The sequence below is a fragment of the Coregonus clupeaformis genome, chromosome 31 (genome assembly GCF_020615455.1).
Source record: "Coregonus clupeaformis isolate EN_2021a chromosome 31, ASM2061545v1, whole genome shotgun sequence".
In the NCBI taxonomy this organism is placed as follows: Eukaryota; Metazoa; Chordata; class Actinopteri; order Salmoniformes; family Salmonidae; genus Coregonus; species Coregonus clupeaformis.
Window position 1 is genome coordinate 34,562,247 of NC_059222.1, and position 11,963 is coordinate 34,574,209.

The following is an 11,963-nucleotide window of genomic DNA, read 5'->3' on the forward strand; positions in this document are numbered from 1 at the left end:
TGCACTGGCGCCGTTGTAGCCTTGACCATGGCATTTGTTCACCGATATCCCCTTACTTTCAATCAGTTCAATTATTATAGGCACTTTGATCAATACTTAGCTATACTTAGGAAGGACGAGTTAAAGTCGCATCATCAGAATATTCAGAGCATGAAAAAACTATACAACAGAAACCCAAAAAGTACTAGCTTCAGTCAGTCCCAGATCTGTTTGTGCTGTCTTGGCCATTTCTATGGTCATTGTCGTGACAAACTTGGGATGACAAGGACCATAACAGTTTGCTGTACAGCACAAACCGGTTTGGGAAAAGGTTACCTAGGCTGCGTTTATACAGGCAGCCCAATTCTGATATTTTTCCACTACTTAGCTTCCTATATGGAAATTAAAAAGGTTTATGAATGACTTTTTGGAAGTTACTGTCAAAATTATTTATTTAATAAATAAAAAAATAGACATTGATGTCAGACAAGCACATGGGCCTCCAGAGCTAGTGTGCCCCCCGCCTGGTGTGGGCTGCGTGGTGTCCGGTATGCCAGTGGACTGATACTGATCGAAGGGTGGCCAGCCCAGCGGCCACTTTGAGAACTCTTAAGCTCCGTTTCCATTGGCACTTTGATGTCAACCCAGGTTAGTGTCACGACTTCCGCCGAGGCTGCCTCCCCTCCTTGTTCGGGCAGGCTTCGGCGTTCGTCGTCACCGGCTTACTAGCCACTGCCGCTCCATAATTCATCATTCCATTTGTCTTGTATTGTCAATTACACACACCTGGTTCTTATCCCCTCATTAGTCTGTGTATAAGTGTTCCCTCTGCCCCTCTTCTCCTTCTGGGTGATTGTTTATTTGTGAGAGTAGTGTAACTTGGTGGAGCTACTCGTACCTTGTTACTGCCCGTTCCATGATCTCGCCATCACGGTTGACAACTCCGTTGTGTCCTCCTCCCAGAGTGCGAATAGCCTTGGCGTGACCCTGGACAACACCCTGTCGTTCTCCGCTAACATCAAGGCGGTGACCCGATCCTGCAGGTTCATGCTCTACAACATTCGGAGAGTACGACCCTGCCTTACACAGGAAGCGGCACAGGTCCTAATCCAGGCACTTGTCATCTCCCGTCTGGATTACTGCAACTCGCTGTTGGCTGGGCTCCCTGCCTGTGCCATTAAACCCCTACAACTCATCCAGAATGCCGCAGCCCGTCTGGTGTTCAACCTTCCCAAGTTCTCTCACGTCACCCCCCTCCTCCGCACACTCCACTTGCTTCCAGTTGAAGCTCGCATCCGTTACAAGACCATGGTGCTTGCCTATGGAGCAGTGAGGGGAACGGCACCTCCGTACCTTCAGGCTCTGATCAGTCCCTACACCCAAACGAGGGCATTGCGTTCATCCACCTCTGGCCTGCTGGCTCCCTTCCTCTGCGGAAGCATAGTTCCCGCTCAGCCCAGTCAAAACTGTTCGCTGCTCTGGCACCCCAATGGTGGAACAAGCTCCCTCACGACGCCAGGACAGCGGAGTCACTCACCACCTTCCGGAGACATTTGAAACCCCACCTCTTTAAGGAATACCTGGGATAGGATGAAGTAATCCTTCTACCCCCCCAAAAAAAAAATTATTAAAAAAAAAAATTATTGTAAAGTGGTTAACCCACTGGCTATAGGGTGAATGCACCAATTTGTAAGTTGCTCTGGATAAGAGCGTCTGCTAAATCACTTAAATGTAAATGTAAATGTAATTGCCGGGGTAGATATTTCCCCTGTGCCTGTTATTGTTGGAGCTACCGTTACCTTGTATTGCCAGGGTAGATTTTCCCTTGTGCCTGTTTCGTTTGTCGCTATCCAGCGCTATGTGTGTACGACGGAATAAACTCTGCATTTGGTGATTACCCTCCTGCGCCTGACTCCTTCTATCACATTCATCACAGTTAGGCTAGCCTTGGTGGGCTAGCTCGAGTTGCATTTCCACTGCCTCCAGAAATGAGAAATTATGTAATGTTGCTAGGTAGCCAATATGTGACGGTGCAGCTGGTTTAGATAATGTTGCTAGCTAGCAAGATGTTGAAGAATGTAATTCACCCTCACCATGCTGTAACTAACGTTACCCAATACTCCTGCCAGTGCCAGCCATATATTTAGCTTGCTAACGTTAGCTAGCTAGCTAAATGGTTAGCATAGTCCCTAGCATAACAGGTTCATTCCTACCTTGCTTGCCATGGCATTGGCTATTAGCTAGCTAGCTAACCAAGCAAACCAAATGACAGGTTTGATATGATGTAGCTAGCGAGCTTTCAATGCGACGTAGCTAGCGAGCTTTCAATGTGACCTGGCCAGCTAAAATTCCTGCTAGCTAGCTTGTTTAAACTCTGATTTGCAAGCTAACTTTGGATAGCTACTTAGCATTCGAGGGCTGACTGTTCTCATAAAAGTTTGTGAAGTGCAAAAATAAATGAAAGATCCAGCTATGGTGGTAATTCGTGAGCAGTATTGCTTGTCCATGTGCTAGCTAACAGCAACAAGCCCAGACGAGTTTGCTGTGGTGTCAGCATCCAGCAGTGATCAGCTGGTGGTTGCATAGTAATGGTGTCACCAGCCCGAATTCTAATCGAGCTCGCACCAGTTGTGGAACTGGTCTGCGCTGGCCCGAGTTTCCCTTGACCCAGCTCGATTTTGAAAATTTCATTCGAGCCAGCTCGAATTTGACCCTAATTTGGCCCTAATTTTAAGTGCCAGTGGAAATGGGACTTTAGATATAGCACCTTATGACTTCTTGCCTGGGTTTGTTTACATAATGTCTTGCCTGGGTTTGTTTTGTCGCCCCGACATTTTGATATTTCATAAACACAAATGAAGTAAATGAGACTTACTGAGTCTGGCTTTAACATTACGGGTGTGTTTGTAAATTCACTCTGGAGTAACAGAGTGCGCTCAGGAGTGGGCGCTGGGGATTTGTAAATTCAGAGCAGGTTGATCCAAGCGTTCTGACCTCACAACGGCAACCAAGCATCCAAACTAACTGGCTAAAGTTGGCTAGCTTGCTACTAGCTACTTCCAGACACAAATGAGAGAACACTTCACTCTGAACATTTTACTCGCCCTAGCAGAGCTGGTTAGAGTGTTTTCATGTTATCAAGAGAGTTAGTGAATGTAAATGTGTTATGGCAACAATTTAATAAAACATTTTTGCCGATGTTTAGGCCTACTTACACCTGTCATAACAACCGAGTTTAGGGGCGTTCATAAATTATTTTATTATTCTGTGCTCTGGCACTGTCAAACCAGAGTGCTCTGAAATTGGAGTAGATTAGGCCTACCAGTGTGAGTTTATGAATGCTGATTTCACTTACAAAATGTCTGATATATCACATGCATAAATATCAGAAATATGTTATCAACCAGAATTATTATCAACCTAAAATATTGTCATATCATTATAAATAGCCTATACTTTATAGGGGTTTAATACCAATGTTCTGTAGCCTATAAATAGCCTCCAAAATATATGCAAACAGACCTTAACAATTGTTACAATTCCGAGCTATTAATTAAACTAAAAGAAAAACATAAATGTAAAAGTTTTGGAAACGTTTTGAAAATGCTGGACTGCAAAGACGAGAGAGGATTTTGTTCTCATTTACAGCCACATAGAATGCATAACAAAGCATAAAAATCGTTCAGTATCTTGTGCGAATCCACAGAAAATATGTGGGTAGTGTGTGCTTCACATAGCCCTCGCGACCAAGCGCTTTGCTCTCCCAAAACTAAAAGCAAGTGCGCGCCTCACATCCCACCTCGTTATAACTATCTCTCCATCAATAACTCCTCCCCGAAACGGGGTTCCGTTCTGATTTTGCTAATGAAATGGGCTTGATAGGGAAGTGGGATTGAGACACTGAGACAGCGCGAGGGAGGGGGTCACGGGTGGATGGTAAATGCCGCTCTAACAGGTACGAGCCAATTACGCTATCAGAACGGAATTATGTAGTTCCGCCTCAGCAACGGTTCCTAACATTTCATATTTAAACTTGACTGACATGGTCGTAGTGAGGAGTAAGTATATAAGAGGGAGGGAGACTTGTGCTTAAGCCACTATCAAGTCCTCCCTGCATAATGTGGATCTAGTGAGGTAAACCAAGCGGACGTTACATTTTATGCACCGGTTTATAGCAGTTATTCCGTTTTCATTCCACTATTCATACTTATTAGAATAATATATATTGTTATTACCTCCTTTTTCATTGGATATCTAACAGATTTTTTCAAAGGGGGATTTGCACTTTCACCAGGTAAGTTGCTGCATTCAAGTTTACTGCTAGTCAGAATCATTTAGTCAAAGAATGCAGCAAACCTATATTCTGTTATTTGATTAATTCGTTTTGAAAAACATAATGCATTTGAATAAATTGTTTTAGAAGTAGTGTATTCTCTTTTCCCAATAGCCTATATAGTACATATACTGTATGTGCACGTTGTAAGGTGCTTAATTCGTGTATCTTCCTAGAGAAATCTGTGTTCGTTTTGGCTTTACAGCGTTGCTATTGTTGAAGCAGATCTGTGGATTCTTCATTAAGGGATGCACTTGTAATGGAATGACTGAGAACTTCAGTATTCACAGTTGCAATGAACATGTTGTCACTTTGTGACAGCAGAGCAGAGGGTGAATAAAAAAGAGATAGCCTGTAATGGCTAGGCAACTTTACTTATGAGAAGTAAAGTAAAGTTTCATCAACTTTATTTTACTTACTATTACATTGTCATTACAATAGTGATAAAGTTAACAACTTAAAATGTGCTGTTACCTCTGATGATAATCAACATTGGTGTCTCTTGTGTTTTGAAGGAGATATGATACTCAGGAGAAGTCTCAACTTGCTGCCCATTTTATTACTTTGCTCCTCAGCACTACCTCAAGGTAAATCTACTGATGCATAAAGTTTATGTGCCTTTTCATCATTATCATAACCACTATTCCATTACATTTTTATTGCTAAATAAGTCTGATGTTTGTGTGGCTTGCGCAGATGCTGTAGGTTTTAGATGTAAAAAGCATTAAGCATGAGTGAATATGATGCTGTCACTTTTGCTTGTGCATAAAAGCATACCCAGTTAGGCAATAGCCAGGGCTCTCCAACCCTGTTATTGGAGAGGTACTGTCCTGTAGGTTTTTGAGTTACAACTCTAATCTAGCACACCTGATTCTAATAATTTACTGGTTGATAAATTAAATCGGGTTAGTTACAACTGGGGTTAGAGCGAAAACCTACAGGAGGGTAGCTCTCCAGGAACAGGGTTGGAGAGCCCTGCTATAGACCTAGCTAAAATCACTTGGTCAGATTTTTGTAAAGAATGCCATGTTGTTTCATCAAGCTAATTGGCTGTACACGTTCTCCTCTCCTTACCTATCCCCTGTATGACTCATGGAAGATGGCGAGGTTACTATGGATGACGACACAACGTTTGACCTGTTTGATATTAGCGGTATCACACGCAAGACTCTGGGCGCCAAGCAATTCCGTGGTCAAGACACGGACAACCCCGCTTACCGCTTCATCCGCTTCGACCATTTGCCCTCTGTGAGCGCGCCCGTGCTCAAACAGATGCTTCAGCAAATCCAGAACAATGAGGGCTTCGTGTTCGTGGCCAGCATGCGCCAGGACCGTGGCTCGCGGGGAACCCTCATCGCCTTGGAAGGCACCAACGGCCAACGGCAGTTTGAAATTGTCTCCAACGGTCGCGCCAACACGCTGGACCTTGTCTACTGGGTGGACGGCTCTCAAAATGTTGTCTCCTTCGAGGATGTTGACCTGTCTGACTCGCAGTGGAAGAATATCACACTTCATGTTCATGGCGAAAATGCAAATCTGTTTGTGGGCTGCAGTCTCATCGACAGCTTCATCTTGGACGAGCCATTCTACGAGCACCTGCAGGCAGAGGAGAGCCGAATGTTCGTCGCCAAGGGATCCATCCGCGAAAACCACTTTAGGGTAAGAATTTGTCCTATGGAATAGACCACTGTATTATGCTGTTCAACTCAAGCTTGGTTCCCAGTCGTTCCCAGTAGTAAAAAAAAAAAAAACGTTTAGACTGTATTTTTATAAGGGAAAAACTTTCCTTCTACACTTTATTACTTGTGTGGTCTTCAGTAGGGTGTGCCTTTGTTAAAAATAAAAACCCGACTACACCATGTCCAAAGTCCTAACCTACTCTTAGTCTTAGTCATAATAAAAGTTTAAGAAGTTAATAAACCATATAGCATTACAAAGAAGTGAACCATGTAATTATGAGAGAATATTTTTATTGACAGATTACACAGACCTTTATGGTTTTACCTGAGCCTGTCATTTTTTACATCTAGGCGCACTTCACACTACAGGTCTCCAGACAATGTAGAAAACCAATGGTCCTCCCTCTGAGGAGGGTTCAACGGTTCAACAAGGACCTACTGGAAATGTGGCATGAAGTGCATCCAAAATTGCACTCAATTTTTTGTCCAGAAAAGTAGTGCACTAGATATAGGGAATAGGATTCCATTTCAGATCTATCCCCTTGAGTCATGATGATGAGTCTAATGTTAGCCGTTAAGAGTAACTCATTTGGTATTCATTTACCTTGACATAGTAGCTCAAGGTAAGCGAATACCAAAGAAGTTGTTCCTAGCTGCTAGTCTAATGTGACACAACTGTCCTAGTAGTCATTGATCAGTCTCTTGTCTTGTCACACAGGGGTTACTGCAGAATGTTCGCTTCATGTTCGACACATCCGTGGATGATGTTCTCAGGAATAAAGGCTGTGAAGTCACTAAGCCAGGTAAGGGATTTTGGCTAACGTTACTGGACTGGTCGTGTTCATTAGACACCAAATGAAAAAAATTAAAGTTTGAAACAGGGACTACCTGGACTTGTCCAATGAGAAAGGCTAATTTTTGTTTGCCATTGCAAAAAGATTTAGAATGTTTTCCGTTGCGTGCCCTAAGAACATGCCCCTGTAGTTTGGATAGACTGAATCCTACCAATTTGGGTCGATATGATATGTAAATATATTTCAAGGACATAATCTCGAAGACCGTCTGAAATCGTGCTGTATTGTGTTACTGCAATTGTCCTTTAGGCTGCGTTTACACAGAAATCCCAATTCTGATCCTTTGCCCAATTATGGGCAAAAGAGCTGATCTGATTGGTCAAAAGACCAATTAGTGGAAAAATATCAGAATTGGGCTGCCTGTATAAACGCAGCCTAGGTAACCTTTTCCCAAACCGGTTTGTGCTGTACAGCAAACTGTTATGGTCCTTGTCATCCCAAGTTTGTCACGACAATGACCATATAAATGGCCAAGACAGCACAAACAGATCTGGGACTGACTGAAGCTAGTACTTTTTGGGTTTCTGTTGTATAGTTTTTTCATGCTCTGAATATTCTGATGATGCGACTTTAACTCGTCCTTCCTGAACTGCTCTGATCTCCGTTAAACTCCCCAATAAAGCCCCATTCAATGCAGATGTGACTGAACGATCCATCCTTCTGCCTCACATGCAGCATCCCAAATGGCACCCTATTCCCTATAGTGCACTACATTAGTAAAAAGTAGTGCACTACATAGGGAATAGGGTGCCATTTGAGATGCACCCACAGTCACATGCAACCTCTTACAGCGTTGGTCTTCTGTGTTTCATTTAGATAAAACCGTAACAAATTTCCCCAACAAAGTCCAACCACTTAAAAAGATGGAGTTCTTCCTTATTTCCATTGTGTCTGGTTCTGCTATTCTATCACTTTTTTCGGTCTTTAGTTTTAGTGGGTCACGGAAAGCTTGCAGATCTGATATGTGGCGATATCTGACAGTATTACATCATGTTAGCGGAAACAGCCGTTTCAGTGTGGTTGCGTGAAGTCAACCAATGTGTGTGTGTTTGTGTGTGTGTGCTGCGGTCGTCAAGACAAAAGGAGATACTGTACAGATGCTAACATTTATTTCCATTGGCAGTGGAAGAAATACCTGGGGAAGAAAAATAGAGAAAGTTAAATGCTATGCTGGAAGGAAATAAGGGAGTCACCACCACTTTTCCTTGCATGTACACACACACACACACACACACACACACACACACACACACACACACATAGTGAGGTCATGAATTGGCTGATGGGGTAGTAGCCTCTCTGCTGCTTTTGTTCACACTGGGCGTGGGGCCCTGTAATCCTCAGTAGGGGCTTCTGAGAAGGTCCAGAAACCCCAGGGTGTGTGGGTGTGATGTGAGTGTGTGTGTGTGTGTGTGTGTGTGTGTGTGTGTGTGTGTGTGTGTGTGTGTGTGTGTGTGTGTGTGTGTGTGTGTGTGTGCTCGCGTGCATGCCTGAATGTGTGTGGGTGTCTGTGTATGTGTGGCTTGTAGCTCCATTGTTGGCACAAGTGCCTTTCGATTCTACCTGAATGAGCAGATTTGATGTTATGTCACAGAGACTTCCCAGTGAGTCACTGGAAAAAGTCTAGATGCTCTTACCAGCCAAGGTCTTACCCTGGCATCAGATATATCTAACGCTAGCTCAAAAGTCACTCATAAGATCACACAAAACTGCCACGTTGTACAATTAATGGGAAGCAGTTGAAATATCTTGTGTTTCTTCCCCTCTATCTCAGTCAAAAAGAGGAGAGGAAAGAAGGGAAAGAGGATGATAAAGGAGTCGTGAACCAACCAGAATAACTCATCAACAGACATGTCCTAAAGGCACGCACACACACACATTCACACACACACACACACACACACACACACACACACACACACACACACACACACACACACACACACACAGTCATACACACACACACACACGCACACACACACACACATAGCAACAGATTAAAACACACTTGGGAGATTCTTCTGGTTAAACGGGGCCAGCGTGACTTGGACCTAGCCTGATTTAGAGTCCCTAACCATTAGAGTCCCTAACCACCCATTAATCTCTGCTCAACTACTACACATGGCACACACACACAAGCATGAATGCACACACACACACACAACACACTCTTGGCTGGATACACTGCGTTCCTCAGGCCTTTCCTCACCAGGAACCCCAGTCTGAGACACTGCTTTGGGCTAACTAATCTATCTGATGTTCTATCTATCATTTATTTTTGCATTTATCACAGTTAAAATAAATAAAAAGCAGTACAATATACTATTAAACAGATGTACAGTTGAAGTCGGAAGTTTACATACAATTAGGTTGGAGTCATTAAAACTTGTTTTTCAACCACTCCACAAATTTCTTGTTAACAAACTATAGTTTTGGCAAGTCGGTTAGGACATCTACTTTGTGCATGACACAAGTAATTTTTCCAACAATTGTTTACAGACAGATTATTTCACTTATAATTCACTGTATCACAATTCCAGTGGGTCAGAAGTTTACATACACTAAGTTGACTGTGCCTTTAAACAGCTTGGAAAATTCCAGGAAATTATGTAATGGCTTTAGAAGCTTCTGATAGGCTAATTGACACCATCTGAGTCAATTGGAGGTGTACCTGTGGATGTATTTCAAGGCCTACCTTCAAACTCAGTGCCCCTTTGCTTGACATCATGGGAAAATCAGCCAAGACCTCAGAAAAGAAATGGTAGACCTCCACAAGTCTGGTTCATCCTTGGGAGCAATTTCCAAATGCCTGAAGGTACCACGTTCATCTGTACAAACAATAGTACGCAAGTATCAACACCATGGGACCACTCAGCCGTCATACCGCTCAGGAAGGAGACGCGTTCTGTCTCCTAGAGATGAACGTACTTTGGTGCGAAAAGTGCAAATAAATCCCAGAACAACAGCAAAGGACCTTGTGAAGATGCTGGAGGAAACAGGTACAAAAGTATCTATATCCACAGTAAAGCGAGTCCTATATCGACATAACCTGAAAGGCCGCTCAGCAAGGAAGAAGCCATTGCTCCAAAACCGCCATAAAAAAACCAGACTACGGTTTGCAACTGCACATGGGGACAAATATCGTACTTTTTGGAGAAATGTCCTCTGGTCTGATGAAACAAATTTTTTACTGTTTGGCCATAATGACCATCGTTATGTTTGGAGGAAAAAGGGGATTGCTTGCAAGCCGAAGACCACCATCCCAACCGTGAAGCACGGGGGTGGCAGCATCATGCTGTGGTGGTGCTTGGCTGCAGGAGGGACTGGTGCACTTCACAAAATAGATGGCATCATGAGGAAGGAAAATTATGTGGATATATTGAAGCAACATCTCAAGACATCAGTCAGGAAGTTAAAGCTTGGTCGCAAATGGGTCTACCAAATACTAATTCAGTGTATGTAAACTTCTGACCCACTGGGAATGTGATGAAAGAAATAAAAGCTGAAATAAATCATTCTCTCTACTATTATTCTGACATTTCACATTCCTATTCACATTTGGCTAAGGTGTATGTAAACTTCCGGCTTCAACTCTATGTTATATCTGTGGACAGTTTATCATGTTGTAGACCACGTAATAGTCTGTCAAACACTTGTAGTGAGACCTCTGGGATCTATGAAAACCACAGAATTATGAGTGAGACAATGTGGATCATAGAATAAATAAATATTGCTTAGTGATTGTAAACTGTAGGGACTGTTGAGGCAATGGGTATAGCAAAAGCATTATAATAATAATATATAATATGCCATTTAGCAGACGCTTTTATCCAAAGCGACTTACAGTCATGTGTGCATACATTTTTACGTATGTGTGGTCCAGGGCGTAGCTAGTAACTAGCTAGCTCTGGTCCGCACTAACTCTGGTTTAGCTCTGGTCCGCAATTATCATTCACTATGATACAAACAAAGCATCCAACAGATACAGGGGAAAATCCTAACCTGGACACAGATCTGTTTGTGCTGTCCTGCCAACTCCTATGGTCATTTCGGCCTATCGTTGGGATTTCAACAAACAAACACACACACACACACAGGGCGTGGGTGGCAGCTCGCTAACAGCCCCCCAGGTGGAGAGAGACATGGATAAACAGACACTTCCCCTCTTGTCAAAAGCCAATTTCTCTCTCTCTCTCTCTCTCTCTCTCTCTCTCTCTCTCTCTCTCTCTCTCTCTCTCTCTCTCTCTCTCTCTCTCTCTCTCTCTCTTAGTTACTAGCTACGCCCTGGACCAAAGCTAGCGCTGACCAGAGCTAGACCAGAGTTATTGTGGACCAGAGCTAGCTAGCTACACCCTGGACCAGAGCTATTGCGGACCAGAGCTAGACCAGAGTTAGTGCGGACCAGAGCTAGCTAGTTACTAGCTACGCCCTGGACCAGCGCTAGTGCGGACCAGAGCGACTAGCTATGCCCTGGACCAAAGGTAGTGACAGATTATAGCTCTAGTCCAGGGCATTACTGCGCTGCATGCGGACATACCAACTGAGATGCAAAATACCATCTGTGACACACGCGCATGCACTTTGATATTCGCCGACCAGGCGGTCTCAGCGCGCATAATCTGCAGCTGGATGCTTCTTCTCCAGGCAGGCTCAATTAAACAAACGCTCAAAGTATTTGAAAGAAAAAAAATACCACTATGCCCAGGTCTGGGTTGGACTAGTGAGAAAGAGACAAGACCATTCTCTTCCAAAGGAATACTTGATGCAGGCCCAGCTGTCTGCCAGCCCAGCCCAGCCTGCTCACCCCACCCCATCACACCACAGCTGAGCTCTGGTCTGTTTATAAAACAAACAACCACCCATCGTGCCCCGGCGCCTGCAGCAGTACATCTCTGTGATTCACTCTGAGAGCATGACCGTGAAACAACTTCCTAGCTTGGGCTTCTTGCAAAAAATCATCTCCATCTCCGACTCCCACCATTAAGGCCCACTAGGGCTGTGTCCCAAATGGCACCCTCTTCACTATATAGTGCACTACTTTGGACCAGAGCCCTATGGGCCAAAGGGGGTAGTGTGCCATTTGTGACACACTAGCTTGTTAGGTGGGCTGAGGCCCCA

At 43.8% G+C, this 11,963-nt stretch overlaps 1 protein-coding gene across 3 annotated transcripts in view; it reads left to right on the forward strand.

Moving 5' to 3' along the window:
• Positions 1 to 3,904: 3,904 nt before the first annotated feature.
• thbs2a (thrombospondin 2a) overlaps positions 3,905 to 11,963 on the forward strand; it is a 32,020-nt gene continuing 23,961 nt past the window's right edge. Inside the window, exons 1-4 of one of the 3 annotated variants that reach the window (XM_041849897.2) lie at positions 3,905 to 4,273; positions 4,828 to 4,899; positions 5,412 to 5,971; positions 6,710 to 6,794. In XM_041849897.2, the coding sequence (XP_041705831.1) occupies positions 4,833 to 4,899; positions 5,412 to 5,971; positions 6,710 to 6,794 (712 nt within the window). In that variant the 5' untranslated portion in view covers positions 3,905 to 4,273; positions 4,828 to 4,832. The remainder of the gene's footprint in view (positions 4,274 to 4,827; positions 4,900 to 5,411; positions 5,972 to 6,709; positions 6,795 to 11,963) is intronic. The other 2 variants (XM_041849894.2, XM_041849896.2) reach the window with 2 other exon arrangements.